Source organism: Lissotriton helveticus, chromosome 7 (assembly GCF_964261635.1).
Source record: "Lissotriton helveticus chromosome 7, aLisHel1.1, whole genome shotgun sequence".
Lineage (NCBI taxonomy): Eukaryota > Metazoa > Chordata > Amphibia > Caudata > Salamandridae > Lissotriton > Lissotriton helveticus.
In genome coordinates this window covers 403,524,911-403,551,536 of record NC_136068.1, presented here as the reverse complement: position 1 = coordinate 403,551,536, position 26,626 = coordinate 403,524,911, and the positions used below count along the sequence as shown (strand labels likewise).

General features: G+C 48.9%; 1 protein-coding gene across 1 annotated transcript in view; it reads right to left on the bottom strand.

The window, feature by feature from the left end:
• LOC144766786 (calcium-binding protein 5-like) overlaps nucleotides 1-16,019 on the bottom strand; it is a 244,194-nt gene extending 228,175 nt beyond the window's left edge. Inside the window, exons 1-2 of the mRNA XM_078650517.1 lie at nucleotides 15,963-16,019; nucleotides 15,817-15,858 (exon numbers count right to left, since the gene is read on the bottom strand). Coding sequence (XP_078506643.1) covers nucleotides 15,817-15,858; nucleotides 15,963-16,019 — 99 coding nt within the window. The remainder of the gene's footprint in view (nucleotides 1-15,816; nucleotides 15,859-15,962) is intronic.
• Nucleotides 16,020-26,626: the final 10,607 nt, after the last annotated feature.

Genomic DNA, 26,626 nt, shown 5'->3' with positions numbered 1-26,626 from the left:
GTGGAGCAACGGACAGCCTCTGGGGAGAAAGTTAACGTGTCGCATACTAAACAATAAACAATGGAAAAGAACTCGTAACGAACCAAAAGGGCGCATCTCCGAAGGAGCATACGTCCCAACTGCAACAAGATCCACCCTCAGTAGAGATGGGAGGTCAGCGCAATGGCTGATTAGCTGAGTGTGCTGTCAACGACCCAAAAGCCCGCGGTCAGCAAGCACTCCAACGTGTTCCCCTATCCGGGGCCCTTAGAATGATTGAGATGTGTTCAGTACAGCTGAAGAGCTATGATGTGCCAGTGCTGCTCGGCCCACCCACCAAGGGCCTCTCTATGCAGCGGGTGCCTACCCACCTCCCCAGCCAGCGCGCCACAACCTAGCCGTGATACCTTATCAAGTCTGCATTCTAGGCTTGCGCAGGACACCAAAGTCTATCTCTATCCCCAGCAGCACGCCTCAGCCAACATGTAAAGGATACAGCAAACATTCTGAGAAATATGGGCAGAACAGTAGTCCAGCAGATGTCCATTATCAATCACGCTATGTAAACAGCCATCTGCGGCGTCGCTGTAGGCAGGGTGGCCTCATCCGACAGCACAGTGGACGGCGATGACGATCCACTTGCGATCATTACAGCCGGCAGTCTATAGTCCGTGCTCTCAGTAGCGTCCACTACTCCCAGCGTTGCCACCGCCTCGAGTGCCTCCTGACGCACCTGCCTCATCTTCTCCGGGCTGGGTGCTGCCAGTCCTGGGCCCACTGTCCTCCGGGTCTCCCGCTTCCGCCTCCGTTTCCTGGAGCGCTGCTCCTGCCATCCGCCCTCTTCTGGGCCTGCCGGTCTTGTCCCTGACCATTGTCCAGTCTCTTCCAGCCAGTCCCAGACATCAGATGGAGCATCAAAGAAACGCGTGCCCTCCTTAGTGACCACTCGCAGGCAGGAGGGGAACAGCAAGGAGTAGGGTAGGTCCAGTTCCCGGAGTTGTTTCTTCACTGCCAGATAGGAGCCGCGCCGTTTCTGCACCATCGCCGTGTAGTCCGGGAATAGCATTACACGGCTATTGCCCACCCTGAGGTCGCTCAGCTTCCTGGTCTCGCGGAGAACCGTGTCGCGGTCACGGTAGTTGAGTAGCTTGAAGGGAAACGGGCGAGGTCTGACTACTGGCTTCCGGATCTGCGCCGGCACTCGGTGTGCCCTTTCCACCACGAAGTGCGGAGACAGCGCTTCGGCCAGTAGAAGTGTCTGCAGCCACTCCTCAGTATACCTCTCAGGGTCTTTCCCTTCTTCTCCTTCCAGCAGGCCCACCACTCTGACGTTGTTACGGCGAGAGCGCCCTTCTGCATCGTCCGCGCGGTCCTTCAGCGCATGCACTCTGTCGACCAGGTCCTGCAGAGCCGAGGCATGACTGCGCACCACTGGCTGCAGTTCTTGAACCGTGCAACGCTGTTCTGTGACAGAATCCGACAGTTTGCGATGGTCCGCATGAAGTCAGACGTGACTTTGTCCAGGCGTGCCTCTAGGGAGGTCTTGGTTTGGCCAGTGTGGCGCCTATGCGTTCCACTGCAGCCAGAACAGAGTCCAGTTTGGCTGAAAGTGTGGCTTCAGGCTCCGCGACTTGTCGCCCCTGTGTTTGCATGAGAACTGCGCCGCTTGCTTCTTGTTGCTTCCCCAAGGTCTTGTCCCGTAGCCTGCCCATTGCTAACTGCTGCGCCGTAGGCATCAACGCGTCAGCCCCCGTGCCTAGCGGCGGCTTGAGAGGGGAGCCAACCTCGTACAATAGGGTGGCGGTGCACGTCAGGCAGGCAGAGAAGGAGCCGTCTCTTCAGCCTCCCACCAACAGGCGCCACGCACGAAACAGCCAGGGCCCAGCAGCCACTCCGCCCAGCCTCCGTCAAACAATGCTCGCCCCAACCCAATGAGGCAAGCGGGCGCAGATTATAGTCCACTTACAGGAGCGCCCCCCTCTCAGCCACGCAGTGGGTGCTGTGTTTGTCTAGTTCCCACCTCCGGCTCCACCGCAGTGTCCAGCAGCAGCTGCGCGCACGGAGCGGCCAGCTCAGTCCAGGGGGAGGGGCCGCACACCACAGCACTGTTCAAGATGGCCCCTATGACAAAATGGCCCCTCAACATTTATATTGTTAGGCCAGGCACAGTACCTCTGTTGCGTCACGCCCGCTCTCCGCTGCTATGCAGGGACTCCCACCTCTCAGCGAAGCCCCAAGGACCCCCTCAGTCCTCATGCGGTGTTCGGGCGACCAGCCAGCAATGTCTCCTGAGGCAACAGTTCACCGCGTATCAGCAAGTAGTGGCAGCCACAACCCCCAGAGAGTGTCAGCACCAGTCAGTCTCCCCTCGCCAGGGCAGGGCTCAGTGTTACAGTTCGCCCCCAGCTCCCCTCAGCATACCGCAGGCTTACTGCCTTTGCCCATGTAGAGGAGTCTTCCAGGCCCTGTGTATGTCAGGGGGAGCCTGCCGCAGCCCACTTCGCCACCTCTTGCCACGCCGCCACCAGAGCCGGGTCCGCCAGCCGCCGAGTCTCCGACTCTCCCTCTGGTGCCCGGGAGGCGTAAGCAGTGCATCCAGAGCGGGTCTTCGCGCCTCTCCTCAGCTCTGTCCGCCCGCGTCTCACCTCCGTCAATGCCCGGCGCCGGCCAGTGTCATCACCTGGCACAGAGCCTCTCACGTCCGCTTTGGGCGTCTCGCGCCATCTGCTTCTTCCCCTCTGGGTCACCTCCAGCAGCCGCCACGCCGCACAGGCAGCCACAGCACCCGACAAGCCCGGTCCCGCTCGGCTCCGCCAACTCTTCACCAGGCGCCGTCTGCAGCGTTGGGATCACGGGCGAGTTTTCGCGCCTTTACTGCTCCCACAAGTTTCCGCCCCACAATGTCCGCTCCGCCGCTACCAGCGACTCATTCCTCGCCGCAGCGCTCTCTCGCAGACTCCACAGTCGGTTCCGCAGCCTCACCACCCGGCAATCAGGAGTTGGGAACACTTTGGCAGGGGAATTTCCAGGATAATTCAGGGCCCGCCAGACGGAGCTCTAGAGAGTCGCTTCCGCCATTTGCCTGGCTGGCCACGCCCCCTTGGAGACGCCCTATTGCCTTCCCTGTGTGCTTGTGTTGCATATGCGCGAAAATTGTATTTGCGTAGGTCTCGTAATGCTTCTGCGTGTGCTAGCTTTGCCGCTGAGAGCTGTGCCACGGTGGCCCTCCCTTGATCCGTACCCCGGGACAAGTCCGCCAACGTGGTCTCGGCTTTGTGTAGTGCCTGTTCCAGTGTTCTGCGCGCCCCTACTACCTGTTGGATGCAGTGTCCACGGGCGCTAAACTTATATGCATCCCACTCTGTTGCCCTGGATGAGGTTGAGCATGCATTGTATGAGAAGTGTTCCCAGATAAATTATCCGTGTATATGTCGAAAGGCTTGATCCGGGAGACATTCCTGGGGAAGTCTCCATGTGGGGACTGGGGGGTGGGGTGGCCTCCATCTAAGGGTCACCTCGTGTGCATTGTGGTCTGATATTATCCGCCCAGATAGTCAGCACATTGTATTTTGGGCAGGAGATCTTTGGAACACAGGAACCTGTCGAGCCTCACCCGTAGGTCATGGGGGATAGAGTGGAAGGAGTATAATCTGGTGTCTGGGTTTTGTGCCCTCCAGGCGTCCGTTAACGCCCAGTGGCCTATCCATGTGCGGAAGCGTTCTGTTTGTTTGTGTGCTGGGAAGTGTATTGGAGGAGGGTGTGACCTATCTAGATGCAGATCTAAGACACAATTGTATTCGCCCCCCAGGAGCCAGGGTATCCCAGTGTGACGGGCTAGCACTGCGGTCAGTTTGTCCCAGTAGTGGTCTTGTTCTATAATAGGGGCATACACACAGCCCAAGAGTATCGGCTGACCGTCTAGAAGGCCGGTTATGATTACATATCGCCCATCTTTTTCAATCAGACAGGTTTGTTCCTTAAATGGTACCCCAGGCCTGATCCATATTAGTGTGCCTCTGGCGAAGGCCGAGTATGTTGTGGCGCACACTATGCCCCTCCATTTTCTATGAAGGCAGCCTACCTCTGGGGCTGTCAGGTGTGTCTCTTGTAGGAGGGCCACCTGCGCCTGATGCCGCTTAATGTAGGCGTATACCGAGTATCTCTTAGTGTCCGTGTGCATACCCCTGACATTCAAGGTTACCAATTTTACATCTGTGTTCGGCATTTTAGGAGCCATGCTTCACATAGGCAGTTTGTGATTCTCCCTGAGTGTCCGTTTCCGCGTGATCGACCCACCCACTTGGCCCGTCCCCATCCCAACAAGATAGAGGTATCTGCTGTGATCATGTCCTCTTCCTCCCGCCCGCCTCCGGATAGCTAAGGGATGAAAAACATAAAGGGGGACAAACCGTAACTCTGGGGAACAGCCCCAACTTGGGGGACCTATTGCTCGGGGCAATACGTCCAAACTGTGTATCATTCGTGTTCTTTAGTTCGTTGTCGCGGGGTAGTGGCTGGGCATCTCCCCGGCGGTTGCCGGCTCTGCCATCGAATCAGATGGGCTACGGAAATGCACCCTCTGGTAGCACAGACATCCCGGTTCATGGGCACTAAATGGGAACGATGCAGTTCAGTGTGGACCCCATGGTGAGTCCTGTCAGCTGTCACCACTCTGCAGACGGAAGTCCGAGTGGTGACGCGTGTCCTTGGCAGTTCGTCTCGAGTCCAGACATGTGCACTGGGCAGCCCGGGTCTGTATGTAGCTGCTATATGAGCGTGTCTGCTGTTTGGGGTGTTACTATCGGAGGCGACACAGAGCCCTCCCGGGAGGCAAGTGCATCGCTGCCCTCGTCCTCAGAGCTGAATAGGTGGGGGCCTCATTCCATGTCCGAGCCTCCCCCGTGGGGTCAAGGGTGGCCACCGCTTGTATCGCCTTCCTGCGCTCCGCAATGATCTGCGTGAGGTCCGGGGAGCTGGTTCCAGTTGGACTTGATCTGACACTGAGCTGCGTTAGGGTGACTTAACGGCCCTGCCGTCTTGATCGTCGTGGTGGTCGATCGTTTTGCGTGTCCGCTGTATGCGGAAGTTGGGGTGCATGCTGTTCCACCCAGGCGGCTGCATCCTTCTGGTCTATAAAGAAGTGTGTAGTGCCCTCGTGGATGATCTTGAGTTTGGCCGGGAAAAGGCGGGTGTATTGAATGTTCTTCTGGCGGAGTGTGCATTTTACCGCCTGAAAGGTGGCTCTCTGTTGTTGTACCGCTCGGGAATAGTCGGGGAAGAGGATTACCTGCTTGTCCTCCACCTGCAGTCGTCCGTGTTCCCTGGCCTCTCCAAGGATAGTGTCTCTGTCCTGGAAGTGCAAGAGCTTCATCAGGAATGGTCGCGGGGGCAGGCCTGGCTTGGGTCTTCTTGCGGGAACCCGGTGTGCTTGTTCAATAGAAAAGTAAGGAGTCAGATCTTTGGCTGGTGTAAAAGTTGTGACCCAGGCCGTGATGTATTTGATTGGGTCGGCCCCTTCCGTCCCTTCTGGTAGATTCATGACGCGGATGTTGCTACTCCGGGAGCGTCCATCCAAATCATCCGTTTTATATTCTAGAGCCTTGATACGGGCGTGATGATGTTGCTGTACTTGCGGTTCCATGGCCTGTACTGTTTTCTCACTCTGAGTGACTTTGTCTGTGAGCTTCCTGTGATCGTCCCAGAGAATGTTGAGATCAGTGGCTAATGTATCAAATTTGTTTTCCAGCGCCACTCTGGAGTGCTCAATGGCAACGAGGACTTGATCCAATTTTCTGGACATGGAATGCTCTCTGGTGGGTTCCTCCCATGATCCGGTCAGTACTGGTGGCTGAGGCATCATCTTCTGTGAATCTGCCGTATGGGTGGTCCCTGTCACCCGTTAGCAAACCATGAGATCCTTCGCGGAAGTCCTCGCGGCCGACGTCCTTTAGGCGGGGTCCAGCGTCCACGACCGTTCACCAAGGCGCCACACCTGGCACTTACGTCTGGGGCCAGGCTGGTTCACGTTGGCAGACCAGGATGTCGCCGTACTGGAAGGTGGTAGTCTCTGAGCTTGGGAGGGGGCTCGAAGGTATGGCAGAATGGCGGTGTCGCAGCCCCAACCCCGTGTCTTGAGGGTGATCAGTCCTAGTGGGCCTTACCCTAGTCACAGTGGCGTCGACGATAAGGTGCAGTGGACGATGGTCTTACTGGCCAGATGGACTCCTGTTCTGCGGTCGCTCCGTAGGGGGGGGTTACTGCGTCGACCCTCCCAATCTTCTGTACACTGGCCACCTGGGCCGCACGGCCTAGAGAGGCCTACTGTCGGTCGCCGCACCTGTCTCCACCCTTCCGTGCTCTTTGAATCGCCGGCGGGGGAGAATGAGGAAGGGCATGTAGCTCAGTCTGTGCACCGTGCATGTAATGGAACTGTAGATTCTGCTGTCCCTTTAGAGAGAGCGGGGTGGTATCCCCGCCGATCTCGTGGTGCACTGGTATGGTGGCTGGGATTATTCTCGCCGGTGCTCCCGGTGTTGCCAGGCCTAGTCAGTGCACCTGGTCACAGGAGTGGTCTAGACTGTCGCCGGCAGTCACAGGGCCCTCGTGGTGAGGCCTCCTCTTCACTCAGCGAGCCCACAGCACAGCAAAGGCGATGCAGGCCTGGAACTCTCTCCCACTCCAACTGAGATCTTGCTCTCAGTATCCCTTATTCCGCAAAGGCCTGAAAACTTTCCTCTTTACTGAAGCCTTCAAATCCTAAACCACTTGATCCCTCAGCTGTCACGCCCCTTGAGTAGTAGTAATTACACAGCGCCAAGAAACCGCCGGTGTACGAGCGCTTTACAAATTCGTTAAACTCAAACTCAAACTCAGGCCCCCCCAGGGATCCGCAGCGACGGTCGCTTTCGTAGATTCGGCGGTGCGGGCTTCCCCCCCGTATTTCGGCCTGGTAGGCGCTCTTCCAGCAGTGCTCGCGCCACACTGGGCCGCAGCAGTAGCCCACCTCTGCCGTGGACGCGGCCTGCCGGAGCCTCGCAGAGCCCCTCCCCCTCGGCCCGTCAGGTCTTGGCCGGTGCCTGGCCGCCGGGCCGGGGACAGCGCCTCCTCACCTGGGGCTCCGCTGGTGTGCCGTCCTTGTTCATTGTCTGCTGTCTGCCAGTGTCCCACCGCCCACGGTCTGCAGCGGGCTCCGCCGTCAAATCAGGGGGCCGCCATCTTAGAGGGCCGCGCTCTGGAGCTTCTCACGGGGCGCTCCGGGCGCGTTGTAGGCTGTGTCGCGGGATTTGAGGCACATCGGGATGATCTGGCCGTGCTCCGCTCCAAAGTTATGCCCCTGCTGCTGCTGTGGGATACGAGGGGGTCACATGGGCGACAGATGAAGCGGGCCGGCAGCCGGAGCCTCAGGGGAAACAATCCGCCATCTTCGGTGGCTTGGCCACGCCCCCTCATGCAGCTGGATAAATAAGCAAAATGATCACAGCTGTGTGGAAAGGAAGCACTTTTTGTGGAAGCACACCACTTCTGCCCAATCAAAACATGTACTCCTGACTCCCAACATGTGGGCAGAGCCAAAACCCCTCTCCTGGTGATTCACACATAATTGTCTGGCAACAGCGCAGCTGTCAAGCCAGACTATAAATATGAAGCCCAGGAGCGAACCTACAGTCCTATGTCTACCAGATCTTAATGTACATTGTCAATAGTTTAAGAGCTTTGCACTTTTCTGTAGGTGTTCTCTATTTCTGTTCCTAAACAGATATTCTTGAATATCCCACCCCATCTATAAGAGCCACCACACGTTTGTGATAGTCTTCTCAATCATAGGATGGATTGATTGGAAAGACAGCACCGATGTTAAACTCTCCTACGATATGCTTGATACAGAAATATACGCATGCAATTTTGAAATAAACTATTAAAGGTGGAGAGATGTTTTACCAGCCCCACCATCTGATAGCACATATGGGAGATACTTATTGCCTGTCCCACCCTCTATGCCCATGGACATTTGAAAGGAGGGAACAGACAGCAAAATGATGCATAACTGCAGCAATTATGTCACTGTACTCTGAGCCTGCGAACAGCAGTTGTTCAGCAAAACGCAAAGCCCACCAACCCGCTCTGGTGCAAGGGGAAGTTCTAGAGTAGGCTGGGAGTTTCAGGGGTCTGGGGGTGTTTTCATGGCAATAAATGGGGGAAGGTTTTAAAGGGCACTGTGGATGAGGCTAGGGGTAACAGGAAAAAGAACAATGGAAAGTAAATAAAGAGAAAGGGAAAGGAATATAGACTTGGTCCTAGGGCGGGCAAGCTGCTAAGGTGGAAAAGAAACAGTGGGGCAGGAGCAAGGCCAAAGGGGCCGGAGTAAGACAGAAACAGAAATTGTCAAGTTGAAGTTATTGAGCATTATGTTAAAGTGGAAGGGGGATAAGTCTAGGGGTGGGGGATGGGTTACTTGATATTTGTTAGAAGATTGCAAGGACATATTCATTTGTGCGGCAGGAAGCTAAAGGATGTTATTTTGTGTGCTCCAGCTTGCTCTTGAATAAAGCAGACTTTTTACAACTACAAAGGTTGCTGGAGTGATATTCCTCCCTTTGTTCCCTGCACCGAGGGCTTTAAGTGGGGGGGGGTCTGTGGGGGGCTGAGCCCCCCAGTTGTTTTTGGAGAGCCTCGAAAGGGGGCTCTAGGGGGGCTCTATTTTCGGGCCTCAAAGGTCAAAGGTAGGGTGAGCAGACGTCCCGGTTTTTGTTTGGTGTTACTAGTGTGGGTAACATGTCTTGATAGTGAAATACTGCCAATTTCGTTTTGCACTATTGAAAGGCTATCTTGCCCATAGGATAACATGGGGAATGCTTTGTGACATGTTTACCTGCATATCTTCCCATAACGGCAAGATAGACATATGGAATCTTGTATCCCTGAACTGAACTCAGGCACGCAACACCCATTGGACTCAAAGGGCTTCAGCCCCCCCCGTCGTGTGTGGAAGCCCGGGATGAGATGATTCCTGGACACACACACAGCTGCACCCGAGCACTTCACAGGTCTTTAAAAGGCTCTCTGGTTTCCATCCTCAGCGCCTTGATGCCTCCGGGTTTAGTTGCGCTCTCTGCATATAAATTTTCTTTAATAATAATAATAATTTGCATATTAATGAAGAATTGTTGTTGTCTCACCCCTTCTAGAGCCCCTGCAGCTCCACTCTGACTATTGATTAAAGATTCAGCCCCCCCCCGAAATGTTTTCTTAACCCCCCCCCCCCCAAAATTTGGCTTTAGTTGCGCCTCTGCCTGAACTCAGAATTTAATAACACATCCTTTGGTGAAGATGGTTTTTAAATTCTAAGTTTGGAAATAGCAAATATTTTTTTTAAGTGTTTGGTATTTTATGGCTTATACTTAATAAATATACTTCTTTGCCTATTTTATTATCCTTTGCTGGATGTTCATGATTTTCTTAAGCACACAATTCTAGTTATCTTGATTTAGACCACACCCCTACTCGGATAGGCCACACCCCTTTAAGAAATTTGCCACACCCCTTTTAGAGCACCCCCAGTTTTTTTCCCACTTAAAGTCCTACCTGCACCCCTTTCTGTCAGTGTACTTCAAACAGCTCAACTTGTGCTACCCTGTGTCCTACCCTCCTACATTTCGATGTCTTAAAAATGGCCCACTAAAAGTGTTCCTGTTTTCTGTAACTTATCTGTTAGTGTGTATGAACAACCCAGCACATGTTCCCTGTCCCCTTCATAGGCCTTGAACCAACCATGTTATCGGTACCACTTGGGGGAATGGGTTCTGATATAATTTATTGGTAAGGTATGGATGCCTAGAGATGGAAAATGTGTGATAGCATGTCATAACTCTTTGCCTTTTGTGTATTACCACTCCATTCCCAAGATACCTTAATGTAAATGGACATTTTTTCATAATTTTTATAATTGTGAATTTTAATATTATAAATGAGAATTGCAGTAAATGTAATTATATTAATTGAAAATAATTATATTAGTAAGTATGATTATATTAAGTACTACGCAAAGGCAACTGAGATCGTATGGAAGCATAAAGCACTGTACAACAGATTCATTCTTCGAATGTGCACATTTCACACCATTTGCAATGTCATGTCCTTTCTTGGAAAACGCTTTCAAGACACTGGCCTTCACAACCTTTGCATTGAAGCAGACATGATAGCAGAAGGAGCAATACCATCAGTACTAGAAGGTTGTATGTATAATTGTGAAGTTCAAGTACACAAGTGTGTGTTTGAGGCTATGTTGAGGATGGCTTGGTTGGAATTTATCTCCTAGGTGGAAAAGAATTACGAAGAGAACATTCAGGTAGTCTACTCCTTCATGGAGGATGTTAATGACTTTGCAAAAGGTATATGCCAACAGAGATTAGATGACCTCTTGCAGAATGCTGCCTTTGCCGAAGTAAAACTGCTCTGGGATGTATTCTGGAAACATCTTGGTCATGCCAATGGAGCTCTCTCTGCACTTTGGATGTTATATGTGGCTGTTGTTGAAAATGTCTTGTTGGCTTTGCTGTATGACAGGATGAACTACGCTAGATATCTTCCTATATACTAAGCCGAAATGACATTACTTGCAGTGAAACATCCAGAAATACACCACAACTTCATCAACGGATGCTTTTCAGTTCAAATATCATATGTTAATCCATTTGGATGTACTCCGGTGGATCAAGCAATAGAGGTAACAGTCAACAAAGACACGCAGGCTCTGGGTGGTATGACAGGGTACAACCTCAAGGCAGGTGCTGTGAAAAGATATTATATAATAGCTGAACACAGAAGCGTCTTTTTGGGTCAGATAAAGGAAATGATACATAACAACAGACCAGATCTTACTCACACAGACCTACATCACAGTCACAATTTGAAAAAGATTAAGATACTGTTACAGGAGCTGTTAGTCTGGTTCAAAGCTGTCTAAAAGCATTTGTTGAGCCATCGTGATGTCATTAGTCTCTCCACACCAAAACAGGCATCGCAAGACATAGTATCCAACATAATGAAGGTGCATGAATTAGGTGAACAGTGCTATGCAGACTTCAAACTTGAGAGACTTGAGTATAATCCACCTATTAAGAAGTTCTGTGACCCAATGAAAATGAACAAACTAAAAACCTTCGCTAACATGTCCAAGAAGAGGGCAGTGAACAGCAATGGCAGGGCAATCATCATGAAAGCAGACAAAGCACCATTTGGTTGAATCATTGTGACAGCACAGAATCGGAACCTTCAAATGGCGGATGTACTCTCTCATCCCTTAGGACTTTTACCATGGGCTTTAGCAACTTAAAAAGGTCTTTTGCGAAAAACAAACAAAGCTGTTTTAGCAAAATACGTGCAGAAAAATTTACCCCTGCTAAGAAAATACCTGAAAATTCAGCCCCGCTGATTGATGGTATGGTTCTTGTTCAGAGAGTAAAAGGAGAGGAATCAAACTTTGGTTAGGTGGCTGTGGCTTTGTCCGTCTTGTCCATGGCTTTGCGGAAAGGAAATAGGAGTCAAAGAATCTATGTTGTGTTTGATACGTACAATAAAACGTCTATTAAGAACTGCGGAAGGACAATCAGAGGGGAAGAACAAGGGCAGCAGTTACAGAGCATCTCAACTTCCCAGATTGTTAGACAGTGAAGGAAACTCCTAAGCCACATAAGGAATAAACCAACTCTCATTGCACTTCTTGTTAACCAATAGAGGAAACTAGGGTGTTTTGTAAAACTTGAGAATAAAATACTGTTCACAAACTGTGATGATAAATGCTACAAAATCGCATCTGAAGGGAGCCACAAATTGCTCGATCTCAACAGTACACACGTAGAAGTAGATGGTTGTTGGTTACTGTATGCAGCACATGCTGCTAATGAGGGTTATGAGGCAGTAATGAGAAGCTCAGACGACACCAATGTGTTCATTATGTATTCGGGATTCCATGACAGAATCATGGTTTAATTGTTTCTAAAATGTGGTACTAAAATACACATGCAAGTCCCTGACATTGGGAAAATAGCTTCAACTCTTACTGAAAATCTTTGTCGAGCTATGATAGGTCTCCATACGTTTACCAGATGTGGCATTAAGTGTATTTGCGGGAAAAGGAAAAGTAAGTGCATTCAAAATCCTGTCTGCCAACAACAGATTTACACAGGGAAAATGTTTGCAGCATGGAGATGAATGGGCTCTCTCCCTGAAGAACCAATGGACAAATTGTAGCAATTCTCATGCTTGCTTTATGCACCAAAATCTTCAGTTCATCACGTGAATGACTTGAGATATCAACTATTCAGCACAAAGAATGGTGGGATATACAGTCATTAACTTCCACCTTCACCTTGCAGGGACTCTCTGAAGAAACATGCCAAACCTGCAAATTATCAAACAGCTATAAGCAAGAGATGTCTTTTGAATGAGCCACAGACACCTAGTCCAATTGGGAGAGGGTGGAAGTTGGAAAAACACGAGGGAGCAGAGCAACTGGTAGTGGACTGGATGGAGGGGCACCAAGCACCTCAGGCTGTGTTAGGTCTACTAGCTTGCAACTGCATTAGGAACTGCAAACTGCCAACATGTGTCTATTGTCTAAATGACCTCAAGTGCACCTACATGTGTAGACTTGCCACCTGTGAAAATCAAACAGACGCAGTGAATGATGACACCTGTTCAGAAGAAGATGATGACGACGAATGTGAAGGATAAAATTGTGTTTATGTTCACTCATTGCATATATTGCCTATGTAAGATGTAACAACAATTATTATATGAAATTGTAAGTGAAAATCATGCATATAATCTATATTAATATATGAGGAATACAATGAAGTTGTATTGTTATTATTTTAAGGACTATATTTCTATTATTACAATTAAGAATCATAAATATTTTTAAATAATATTAAATTTAACCAATCCGATGGAATAAGATTTAATTTGCCACATATTTTGATGAATTTGTAGCTATTTATTAAAAATATGAACAGCATAATTTTTTGGGGCTATGGTTGCTAATCCTATACTATCACACAAAAGGCACAGAGTGATGACTTGCTATCTCATACTTTCCATCTCTAGGCATCCATACCTTGCAAAAAAATCATGTTAGAACCCACCCCACCCCGAGTGGTACCAATGGCCCAAATCTGGAGTCCTGGCTCATGACCTAACACCCATTTCTGCCAATGTACATTGTAAACAGTCTAGCATGTATGCCCTCCCGTTGTCCTAGCCCATTTCTATCACAATCTTTTGGAAAAAAACAAGCATCGGTCCCACATATCCTGCACCAATTCCTGTCCGCAAAGAGCCAAGCGTGTGCGCCCTGTTTCCTACAACTATTTCCTTCCATGTATTGTAAAGCCTTCCAGAATGTTTGACCCCTTCCCAAATCCATTTATGTTACAGTGTACATTAAACAGTTCATAATGACGTATTCCATAACTTTTACACCATCTGTTGGTTAATGCTGTGATCTTGGTTACATGTGCAGTGCTCACGCCAATCTGAGGCTGTCTTGAAGCTCTAGGTGACGGGTTTAATAGTGGTGGTAAGTGTTGTTGTTCAGGCCTAGTGAGAGAAGAACCATTGTATTACATATAACCAGGGGGCTTAGCTTCAGGAGGTGTGTTTGGGGTGTGAAACCCCCAAATAAATACATTTTTGGCTTGGTAGTTGGGTCTGCAAGACCTGGGGCAGGTCTACTATGTCTGTGTCAGTTTATCTTGTCTGGTTCAAGAATAAAGTCAAAATCAGTGGCCTTTGATGTAAAACAGGAGAGAGAGAGTGTGACAGATATACAGCTGGTGGCTGATGTGAAAACAAATAACCTGGAATCAATGCTGGCTTCCCTACTTGTCCAAACTGTGCGATCCTAGGCAAACATTCATTTCACAGAGACTTGTTTTATTTTATTATCACACAAGAGCACTTTTAAATACTTTAGTTCAGGGTGTACACTGTACAAGCACCTCCTAAAGTTTGATTGAATAATCTATAGTGTTGCTCAATCTATAATAAGGATATAGGCCACAATTAGGGTTTACAAGACTACTAACTTATCTCTTAGTTCACTAAAGTCATTATTGTGTGGGAGGAGCGAGCTAATAATGTTTTTAATAAATATCTGTCTATGCAGTAGTATAATCAGATGTACTAAGGTTTTACGCTTCTGCATGCTGAAGAGATACACTTTTTCGATTTTTTAAGAGCCTGTATCATAATTTTACATTATGTGTGTTGCACGATAAACATACCAAACGTAGTCATGGCTTGTGCCTTGGCTTCTACAGCTAAAGCCAGACCCTTGGCTAGGCTGTGGCTCAGCTTGTCCTATTAATTTGTTGGCACGCCCACCTCTCCTTGAGACTCCGGCATAGTATATAGGGATGTCAGTCGCTTGATAAATTATGATTTGTAAAACGTGAGGACTGTAAACATGAAGCCCTGCCTGCATACAATGATTTGACAACTCTATCATCAGGGCAGGGGCGGCCTTAGGCATGTGCAAGCTGTGCACCTGCACAGGGCCACCAAACCCCAGGGGCCGCCACACCAATATATATCCTTAATATAATAATCCTCTGAGGATGGATACATATTTGTGTGGCGGCCCCAGTGGCAGGGATTTGGCGGCCTCCGGCTCTGTTCGACTTCCAAACACCCTGACCCCCCCCCCCCTCCTCACGGGCCTCTGCGCTCCACCTCGCCCGGACCCCCTCTTCCGGGGCCCCCTACCTACGCTCCCTGCCCAGGGCCGCCATGAGCCTAACGCCCTGCCTATAGCAGAGACGAGGAAGAGAGCGCGTAGTGAGAAAACATTTAAAATTGGTGATTCTAGAGCAAGATCGCTAGGCTGTTGTGTTGTGTGAGACCGTAGTCATGATTTCCCAGGGAGAAACACCATGCCCAGATAGGACAGGCAGGCGCGTAGCTTCATGGGGAGTGTTTGGGGTGTGACACACCTCAAATGCATTCTTGGCTTGGTAGTTGTGTCTGGGCCACTGAGTCGGGTCTGCAAGGTGGTGTCAGTTTTTCTCATTCTCATTTCAGTAAGAGATTTTAGCTTGTTAATTTTTTGGAGTGGAAATTACAAATATATATAGCGACTGGTTTCCTAAAAAAAGTAGTAAACCTGGCTCCATAGAAGTATACCTTGTATCTGTGCAAATGGACTACATTTTGGAATTCACAACCGTTGAAGACAATGGCTTGGAAAGCTGTGCCAATTCTAGGTTTCCAGCCATATTATTGGCAACACACACACCCAAAAGTTGATGGGATGAATGCTTGCAAATAGTCGAACCAGGGGCAATCGCTCTGGGTGGCATTTCAACCCATCGTTTTTCGCCCATTGCGAAACTATAGACAGAGGTCCACCTAATGCAAATCACTACTGACCCTGCTACTCATGGGAACAGTCCATCCCAAACTCTGGCCATTTCACCCCTCCGCCTTTCGGCCTACCACTTTGATAGTTGAAAATGTTGAGATTAACACCCCCCTAATCGCACTGAATGAACTACACCCCTGCATATGAGCGTGGCTAGGCCGAGAACAAAGGAGGGAGAAAAAAACGAACTGAGTTCATGACCAGGTGAAGGTGCCTGTTTCCAGAGTGTGTAGTTCTCTGAACTTTATGGGACGAGGGAAGGGACAAAGGGGGCAGTGTGGCGCATGGCTACATGGGTACGAAAGGGGGCAGACATGGTACCTTCCCAGCTTAATCCCAACCACAGCAGGCGACGCAGGGATGCTATCTGAGCCTGTAGCAGGTGTTGCGCATAGACCGGGTATTCTTGGCACAGTTACCTCCAGAAGGGCCCTGAAGCTCCTGCGGGTGGCACGTGGCGTCTATGGAATACCAAACAAACAACCAGAGGCATGAATAAACAGGTGGGGGCAGCTCTTATTTGCATGCTGTAGCGCCGCAGAAACGAAACGGAAAGTAGACTGACCTGGGGGCGGCACTCAGGGTTGCTGTGAGGGTGTCCAGACGTGCCCAGGTTTCCCATCGGTCCCTTTCCCGCAGCCCTCTTCTCCCGGGCGCTTAACCGCTTAACCGCCTCTCATGCCATCCTCCCCCGGGCACTGAGGGCAATGAATCGCCTTGCAGGATTTAGTCTTTAAGTCAGGGCGGGGGTGAGAGGGATTTACGGGCCTGGAATTCGGCCACTTGGAATAAATCACAGCAAAAGATACGAGAGAGAGAGACATAGGTTACTGATCAAGGCAGGCGGATTAATTTTAACGCGTTGATCTTGGAAGCTGTTCTTCATCTGACCAATGGAGAGGTCACGGAATGGATGATTTGGGGGTCAGTCTTTGATGATACACATCTGGCTTAACATCTGTGGCAGGGTTGGACTAGGACACAACTGGGGCATAAAATAGGCGCAAGTGAGCAGCCAAATAAATAAAATAAAAAAAGAAACCCACATTTGCACATCAGGCGAGTATTGAACATGTAAAGACACGCTGTATGTGTATTTGGCAAGGTATAGGAAACTGCATGCGTTTGTTTGAAACAGCTCCACAAACTGCTAACAAGCATTAGAAATGCAATCGGGCTCGGATTTATTTGAGTTTGAGCTAATGGCATTGTAAATGCCAATGTATTGTTGCTATGTGTTATGGAGTGTGTTCATGTGGTGTGTACTGCCAGTGATCTCCTTGTGAGTGTGAGAATATTGCACCGTTACTGCCTGTGTTGTCCTTCTTGTGAGTGTGAGAAGCTTGCACCTCTGCTGCATGTGGTCTCCTTGTGAGTGTAAGAAGCTTGCACCTCTGCTGCCTGTGGTCTCCTTGTGAGTGTAAGAAGCTTGCACCTCTGCTGCCTGTGATGTCCTTCTTGTGAGTGTAAGAAGCTTGCACTGCTGCTGCCTGTGATGTCGTTCTTGTGAGTGTGAGAAGCTTGCACAGCTGCTGCCTGTGAGTATGAGAAGATTGCATTGTGCATCTCTGTGCTGTGCCTGTTCTTTATAAGGGACTCTTGCTCTGTTGCTGCTGCTGCCTTGGCACAGTACCTGCTGTGAGTGTGTGAGGGAAGCTTGCACCGCTGCTGCTTGTGATGTCCTTCTTGTGAGTGGGAGAAGCTTGCACCTCAGCTGCCTGTGGTCTCCTTGTGAGTGTAAGAAGCTTGCACTGCTGCTGCCTGTGATGTCGTTCTTGTGAGTGTGAGAAGCTTGCACCGCTGCTGCTTGTGATGTCCTTCTTGTGAGTGGGAGAAGCTTGCACCTCAGCTGCCTGTGGTCTCCTTGTGAGTGTAAGAAGCTTGCACTGCTGCTGCCTGTGATGTCGTTCTTGTGAGTGTGAGAAGCTTGCACCGCTGCTGCTTGTGATGTCCTTCTTGTGAGTGGGAGAAGCTTGCACCTCAGCTGCCTGTGGTCTCCTTGTGAGTGTGAGAAGCTTGCACAGCTGCTGCCTGTGATGTCCTTCGTGTGAGTGTGAGAAGCTTGCACCGCTGCTGCCTGTGAGTATGAGAAGATTGCATTGTGCATCTCTGTGCTGTGCCTGTTCTTTGTAAGGGACTCTTGCTCTGTTGCTGCTGCTGCCTTGGCACAGTACCTGCTGTGAGTGTGTAAGGGAAGCTTGCACCACTGCTGCTTGTGATGTCGTTCTTGCGAGTGTGAGAAGCTTGCACCTCTGCTGCCTGTCGTCTCCTTGTGAGTGTAAGTAGCTTGCACTGCTGCTGCCTGTGATGTCGTTCTTGTGAGTGTGAGAAGCTTGCACCGCTGCTGCTTGTGATGTCCTTCTTGTGAGTGGGAGAAGCTTGCACCTCAGCTGCCTGTGGTCTCCTTGTGAGTGTGAGAAGCTTGCACCACTGCTGTTTGTGATGTCCTTCTTGTGAGTGTGAGAAGCTTGCACCGCTGCTGTTTGTGATGTCCTTCTTGTGAGTGGGAGAAGCTTGCAACTCAGCTGCCTGTGGTCTCCTTGTGAGTGTAAGAAGCTTGCACAGCTGCTGCCTGTGATGTCCTACTCACTACTCTACTCTACTCACTACTCACTACTCTGCACTCACTACTCACTACTCTACTCACTACTCTACTCACTACTCTACTCACTACTCTACTCAGTACTCTACTCACTACTCTACTCACTACTCTGCACTCACTACTCACTACTCTGCTCACTACTCACTACTCTACTCACTACTCTCCACTCACTACTCTGCACTCACTACTCACTACTCTACTCACTACTCACTTCTCTACTCACTACTCTGCACTCACTACTTTACTCTCTACTCACTACTCACTACTCTACTCACTACTCACTACTCTACTCACTACTCACTACTCTACTCACTACTCACTACTCTACTCACTACTCACTTCTCTACTCACTACTCTGCACTCACTACTTTACTCACTACTCTACTCACCTCACTACTCTACTCACTACTCTACTCACTACTGACTACTATACTCACTACTCTGCACTCACTACTCACCTCACTACTCTACTCACTACTCACTACTCTACTCACTACTCACTTCTCTACTCACTACTCACTTCTCTGCACTCACTACTTTACTCACTACTCTACTCACCTCACTACTCTACTCACTACTCTACTCACTACTCACTACTCTATTCACTACTCTGCACTCACTACTCACTACTCTACTCACTACTCTACTCACTACTCACTACTCTGCACTCACTACTCTACTCACTACTCTACTCACTACTCTACTCACTACTCTACTCACTACTCTACCCACTACTCTACCCACTACTCTACCCACTACTCTACCCACTACTCTACTCACTACTCACTACTCTACTCACTACTCTACTCACTACTTTCTACTCACTACTCTACTCACTACTCACTACTCTGCACTCACTACTCACTACTCTGCTCACTACTCACCTCACTACACTACTCACTACTCTACTCTACTCACTACTCTACTCACTACTCTGCACTCACTACTCACTACTCACTACTCTACTCACTACTCACTACTCTACTCACTACTCACCTCACTACACTACTCACTACTCTACTCACTACTCTACTCACTACTCTGCACTCACTACTCACTACTCACTACTCTACTCACTACTCACTTCTCTACTCACTACTCTGCACTCACTACTTTACTCACTACTCTACTCACCTCACTACTCTACTCACTACTCTACTCACTACTGACTACTATACTCACTACTCTGCACTCACTACTCACCTCACTACTCTACTCACTACTCACTACTCTACTCACTACTCACTTCTCTACTCACTACTCACTTCTCTGCACTCACTACTTTACTCACTACTCTACTCTACTCACCTCACTACTCTACTCACTACTCTACTCACTACTCACTACTCTACTCACTACTCTGCAATCACTACTCACTACTCTACTCACTACTCTACTCACTACTCACTACTCTGCACTCACTACTCTACTCACTACTCTACTCACTACTCTACTCACTACTCTACCCACTACTCTACCCACTACTCTACCCACTACTCTACCCACTACTCTACTCACTACTCACTACTCTACTCACTACTCTACTCACTACTTTCTACTCACTACTCTACTCACTACTCACTACTCTGCACTCACTACTCACTACTCTGCTCACTACTCACTACTCTACTCACTACTCTACTCACTACTCTACTCACTACTCTACTCACTACACTACTCACTACTCTACTCACTACTCTACTCACTACTCTAATCACTACTCACTACTCTGCACTCACTACTCTGCACTCACTACTCACTACTCTGCTCACTACTCACTACTCTGCTCACTACTCACTACTCTGCTCACTACTCACTACTCTCCACTCACTACTCTACTCACTACTCACTACTCTACTCACTACTTTCTACTCACTACTCACTACTCTACTCACTACTCACTACTCTACTCACTACTCACTACTCTACTCACTACTCACTTCTCTACTCACTACTCTGCACTCACTACTTTACTCACTACTCTACTCACCTCACTACTCTACTCACTACTCTACTCACTAATGACTACTCTACTCACTACTCTGCACTCACTACTCACTACTCACCTCACTACTCTACTCACTACTTCTCTCACTACTCTACTCACTACTCTGCACTCACTACTCACTACTCTGCACTCACTACTCACTACTCTGCACTCACTACTCTACTCACTACTCACTACTCTGCACTCACTACTCACTACTCTGCACACTACTCTACTCACTACTCTACTCACTACTCAACTCACTATACTCACTACTCACTACTCTACTCACTACTCTACTCACTACTCTACTCACTACTCTACTCACTACTCACTACTCTACTCACTACTCTACTCACTACTCTGCACTCACTACTCTACTCTACTCACTACTCTACTCACTACTCACTACTCTACTCACTACTCACTACTCTGCACTCCATACTCACTACTCTACCAACTACTCTGCACTCACTACTCACTACTCTACTCACTACTCTACTCACTACTCTACTCACTACTCTACTCACTACTCTACTCACTACTCACTACTCTACTCACTACTCTGCACTCACAACTCACTACTCTCCTCACTACTCTGCACTCACTACTCTACTCACTACTCTACTCACTATTCTACTCACTAATCTGCACTCACTACTCTGCACTCACTACTCACTACTCTACTCGCTACTCTGCACTCACTACTCACTACTCTACTCACTACTCTACTCACTACACTACTCACTACTCTACTCACTACTCTGCACTCACTACTCACTACTCTGCACTCACTACTCTACTCACTACTCTACTCACTACTCTACTCACTACTCACTACTCTACTCACTACTCACTACTCTGCACTCACTGCTCACTACTCTGCACTCACTGCTCACTACTCTGCACTCTCTACTCACTACTCTACTCACTACTCTACTCACTACTCTACTCACTACTCTACTCACTACTCTACTCACTACTCACTACTCTGCACTCACTACTCACTACTCTGCACTCACTACTCACTACTCTGCACACTACTCTGCACACTACTCTACTCACTACTCTACTCACTACTCTACTCACTACTCTACTCACTACTCTACTCACTACTCTGCACTCACTACTCACTACTCTACTCACTACTCACTACTCTGCACTCACTACTCACTACTCTACACACTACTCTACTCACTACTCTACTAACTACTCTACTCACTACTCTACTCACTACTCTACTCACTACTCTACTCACTACTCTACTCACTACTCACTACTCTACTCACTACTCACCTCACTACTCTACTCACTACTCACCTCACTACACTACTCACTACTCTACTCTACTCACTACTCTACTCACTACTCTGCACTCACTACTCACTACTCTACTCACTACTCTACTCACTACTCTACTCACTACTCACTACTCTGCACTCACTACTCACTACTCTACTCACTACTCTACTCACTACTCACTACTCTGCACTCACTACTCACTACTCTACTCACTACTCTACTCACTACTCACTACTCTACTCACTACTCACTACTCTACTCACTACTCTGCACTAACTGCTCACTACTCTACTCACTACTCTACTCACTACTCTACTCACTACTCTGCACTCACTACTCACTACTCTGCACTCACTACTCACTACTCACTACTCACTACTCACTACTCTACTCACTACTCTACTCACTACTCTGCACTCACTACTCACTACTCTGCACTCACTACTCACTACTCTACTCACTACTCTACTCACTACTCTACTCACTACTCTACTCACTACTCTGCACTCACTACTCACTACTCTGCACTCACTACTCACTACTCAACTCACTACTCTACTCACTACTCTACTCACTACTCTACTCACTACTCTACTCACTACTCTACTCACTACTCACTACTCTACTCACTACTCTGCACTCACTACTCACTACTCTACTCACTGCTCTACTCACTACTCTACTCACTACTCACTACTCTGCACTCACTACTCACTACTCTGCACTCACTACTCACTACTCTACTCACTACTCTACTCACTACTCTACTCACTACTCTGCACTCACTACTCACTACTCTGCACTCACTACTCACTACTCTACTCACTACTCTACTCACTACTCTACTCACTACTCTACTCACTACTCACTACTCTGCACTCACTACTCACTACTCTGCACTCACTACTCACTACTCTACTCACTACTCTACTCACTACTCTACTCACTACTCTACTCACTACTCACTACTCTACTCACTACTCTACTCACTACTCTGCACTCACTACTCACTACTCTACTCACTGCTCTACTCACTACTCACTGCTCTACTCACTACTCACTACTCTGCACTCACTACTCACTACTCTGCACTCACTACTCACTACTCTGCACTCTACTCACTACTCTACTCACTACTCACTACTCTACTCACTACTCACTACTCTGCACTCACTACTCACTACTCTACTCACTACTCTACTCACTACTCTACTCACGACTCTACTCACTACTCACTACTCTATTCACTACTCTACTCACTACTCTCTACTCACTACTCACTACTCTACTCACTACTCACTACTCTACTCACTACTCACTACTCAACTCACTACTCACTACTCTACTCACTACTCACTACTCACTACTCTACTCACTACTCTACTCACTACTCACTACTCTACTCACTACTCTACTCACTACTCTACTCACTACTCACTACTCTACTCACTACTCACTACTCTACTCACTACTCACTTCTCCTCTCCCTACTCTGCACTCCCTACTCTGCCCTCCCTACTCTGCCCTCCCTACTCTGCCCTCCCTACTCTGCCCTCCCTACTCGGCCCTCCCTACTCGGCCCTCCCTACTCGGCCCTCCCTACTCGGCCCTCCCTACTCTGCCCTCACTACTCTGCCCTCACTACTCTGCCCTCACTACTCTGCCCTCACTACTCTGCCCTCTGCCCTCACTACTCTGCCCTCTGCCCTCCCTACTCTGCCCTCCCTACTCTGCCCTCCCTACTCTGCCCTCACTACTCTGCCCCCACTACTCTGCCCTCACTACTCTGCCCTCACTACTCTGCACTCCCTACTCTGCACTCCCTACTCTGCACTCCCTACTCTGCACTCCCTACTCTGCACTCACTACTCTGCACTCACTACTCTGCCCTCACTACTCTGCCCTCACTACTCTGCCCTCACTACTCTGCCCTCACTACTCTGCACTCTGCCCTCCCTACTCTGCACTCTGCCCTCACTACTCTGCACTCACTACTCTGCCCTCACTACTCTGCACTCTGCACTCCCTACTCGGCACTCCCTACTCTGCACTCCCTACTCTGCACTCCCTACTCTGTACTCCCTACTCTGCCCTCATTACTCTGCCCTCACTACTCTGCCCTCCCTACTCTGCCCTCACTACTCTGCCCTCACTACTCTGCCCTCACTACTCTGCCCTCACTACTCTGCCCTCACTACTCTGCACTCTGCCCTCACTACTCTGCCCTCACTACTCTGCCCTCACTACTCTGCCCTCACTACTCTGCACTCACTACTCTGCGGGTGTGTGGTGGTGGTGTGCGTGGGGTTGTGTGCGTGGGCATGCGGTTGTGTGTGCGGTTGTGTGTGTGCGTGCGTGTGTGCGGTTGTGTGTGTGCGGTTGTGTGTGTGCGGTTGTGTGTGTGTGCGGTTGTGTGTGTGTGCGGTTGTGTGTGTGTGCGGTTGTGTGTGTGTGTGTGCGGTTGTGTGTGTGTGTGTGTGCGGTTGTGTGGGTGTGTGCGGTTGTGTGCGGTTGTGTGCGGGTGTGTGGGTGTGTGCGGTTGGGTGTGTATGGTTGGGTGTGTATGGTTGGGTGTGTATGGTTGGGTGTGTACAAGCCACATCGTTCACACTGAGCTCTGTATATAAAGGTCATGCAATTTGTACATGCGATTTTGAAAGTAATGTATTTCTGAGAGCAGCACCCATTTTCTTTTAGATACCTGCTTACAAGATAAACCATATCTTCTTTACAAAGTAAAGGAGGCCTTCCCTTTGTAGGGAAAAACAATATAATTCTGTTAAATGAGTGAACGAAATGCATTGGGGCAGAAAAATAAAAGGGAAATGAAGCAGGAGTGAAGTGTGCGTGAAAAGGAGAAGGCTGTTAGTGCAAGAAATCAGTGGCTAGGCTTGTATGAGAAGCAGGAGGTGTGGGAAAAGGTGTGAGGGGGAAGTGAATGCGTGGGATCTGCGAAGGCTTTGTGTGAAAGGGAACTGTTGACATTGGTCACAGGAGAATGTACCAGTGTCTGCTTGGGCAGTGAGTGAGTGATCTGGGAATGAGTTTGAAAAACTGGTATGAACATTAGGGTGAAGCAAGTCTCTAATGATAGGACACTGAATGATAGTACAATGAGTGATCTGGTACAACGGCAGTAGGAATCTGGTAACCGGACTGTGAGAGTAAATGTGAGGCTCCCAGTGAGAGGAAAGCGAGGTGGAGTGTTTTTTTAATGAAAGGGTGGAGAGAGTGAGTCATGGTGACGAGACAGGGAGCGAGTGAGGAATCTGGCAATAGCTGGGAAGATGCAAGGGATCTGGTAAGAGGACAACGAGAGCTACTGCAAGGGGTCTGTTATGAGGGCAGTAAATTAAAGTGATCTTCTATTTTGACATTAAAAGTTTGAGTTCGGGTGAGTGGGCACGAGTGCTTATCAAAGCACTTTGTTTGTTTTTTTACTTTCAGCTGTGCTGCATAGCAGCCAGGCTGCTGTACAACATGGCTAAACATATCCCTGACAAAACCAACAGATTTTGTATAGGAGAGTCCTATTTGCTTTGCCAATGCTTGTTTAGCCTACCTCAGTCAAAGAGCAGGCGCGGGTTTGCCGGCGCGCACACAGAGCTCAAGGGAAAAAAAACACATCAGTGCACACGCTCCCAGCACCATCTGCCTTCAATTACCGGCACCTCGGACAGCTGGTAATTGAGGATTTATGTATTCTTCTGCGCGTGTCCGAACACTTTATGCAGGAAGTGGACATTGAAAAAATTCCAAAGCCCTATGGCGTGCTGCCTTACTTAAACACAGCCTTGCCTGGACCAATTACCATTCACATGGCAGAATACCACACGCAAAAACCGCGCGCTTTCTGGAATGCGGCAGCCCACAGCCCTTTCTGAACTTTTTTTTTTTATAACATTAGAGCTCGGAAGCCCCGCCCCACTTCGTGTGACGTAGGCCCGAGCCCTAAAAAAAACAGGCACACACACTGATCGGTCATACCAGCCCATCAGACACTGCTTGATTGCCCTACAGGACAACCCGACCCTAAATTCTGTGGCACAAAAATCATAAAAAGGCAAAGACCCACCAAGACACACACACACTCGCCCAGCACTCTTTCTCCCACACTCCCACCCACATGTGCACACCATCCGGAGACCCTGGCAATGTGCAGGTCTACCCAATGATACAACTTTACCTGTTTTACATGCAAAGTCCCCTCTCACGTCAGGAATTCCTCGTAATTCACGTTACAGACTCGCCCCTCAGACACTCCATTCCTATTAAGTTACACTCTTAATACAACAAACATTTGAAAAACCAATAGGTCTGGGCAGGGACGGCACCTCCACTGGAGCGGAGGAGCATCACCCCTCTACCTTCTCAGAGTGCGAGCAGCAGGAACATAAAATGGTAATAACTTTCAGTTATTACCATTTTATGTTTGGTTGCAGGCGGGCGGACGGGCAGGGCTGCTTTGCGAGCAGAATAGGGGAGGAGTGGTGTGCCTACGCACTCTTCAGTGCTCAAAGACTGTTTGGTCGGACCCCTGGGGCTGCCCAAACCAGTCATGCACACTCTGCCCTTCTACATGCAGGCTGCACGGAGAACATAGCCTTCCCATAAGGCCATGGCTGGGCAGCGTCCCGATCAATCACAAAGCTCTTTGCAGCCTTGTGATTGGCTGGGAGGAAGCCTGGCTGCCTGCTTCTGCTTCCTGTTCCTGCCGGTGGCAGGAGCAGAGAAGACACGGGACCTGGTCGGCGGAAAGGTCATTTCTTTTTTTAATTAATAACTTAAAACCCTGGGCGACCTCTTCTCCCCGCGCAACCCCCCGCCCTTCCACCCATGAGCCATACCGTCCGCGACTGGGTCAGGGTCATTTTCAGTGACCGTGCTCTCTATTTTAGTGGCAGTGTATTCAATGAAAGGAAGGTTGCTATTTGTCATGATAAAGATTCCTTATTAAAGATGAAAGGTGTGAAGGGGCCTAATTTAGTATCCTAGGTTTACTCAGGAATGTCTGGTTGATGGTCTTTATTGCCTGCTAAGAAGTGTGGAGGGAAGAAAACAATTTACAATTTATACTTTTCCCTCCGTCCAGCTAAAATAACTACGGACTCCGAATTCAGATTTTGTTGATTTATTACAAAGCCAGGAACAACAGAATATAGACACACCTCAAAATTAAGTTGTAAAGATACATAAAAAGTAATACAGAGCCCAATCTACGAATATAATTCATACGGCACAATAGGCACAGAACAATAAATTCCAAAATCAGAAAACAGCTGAGCATAGACACATCATCCAAATCCCTTTTCATTTGTATTTCCGAAGTACAGAATAG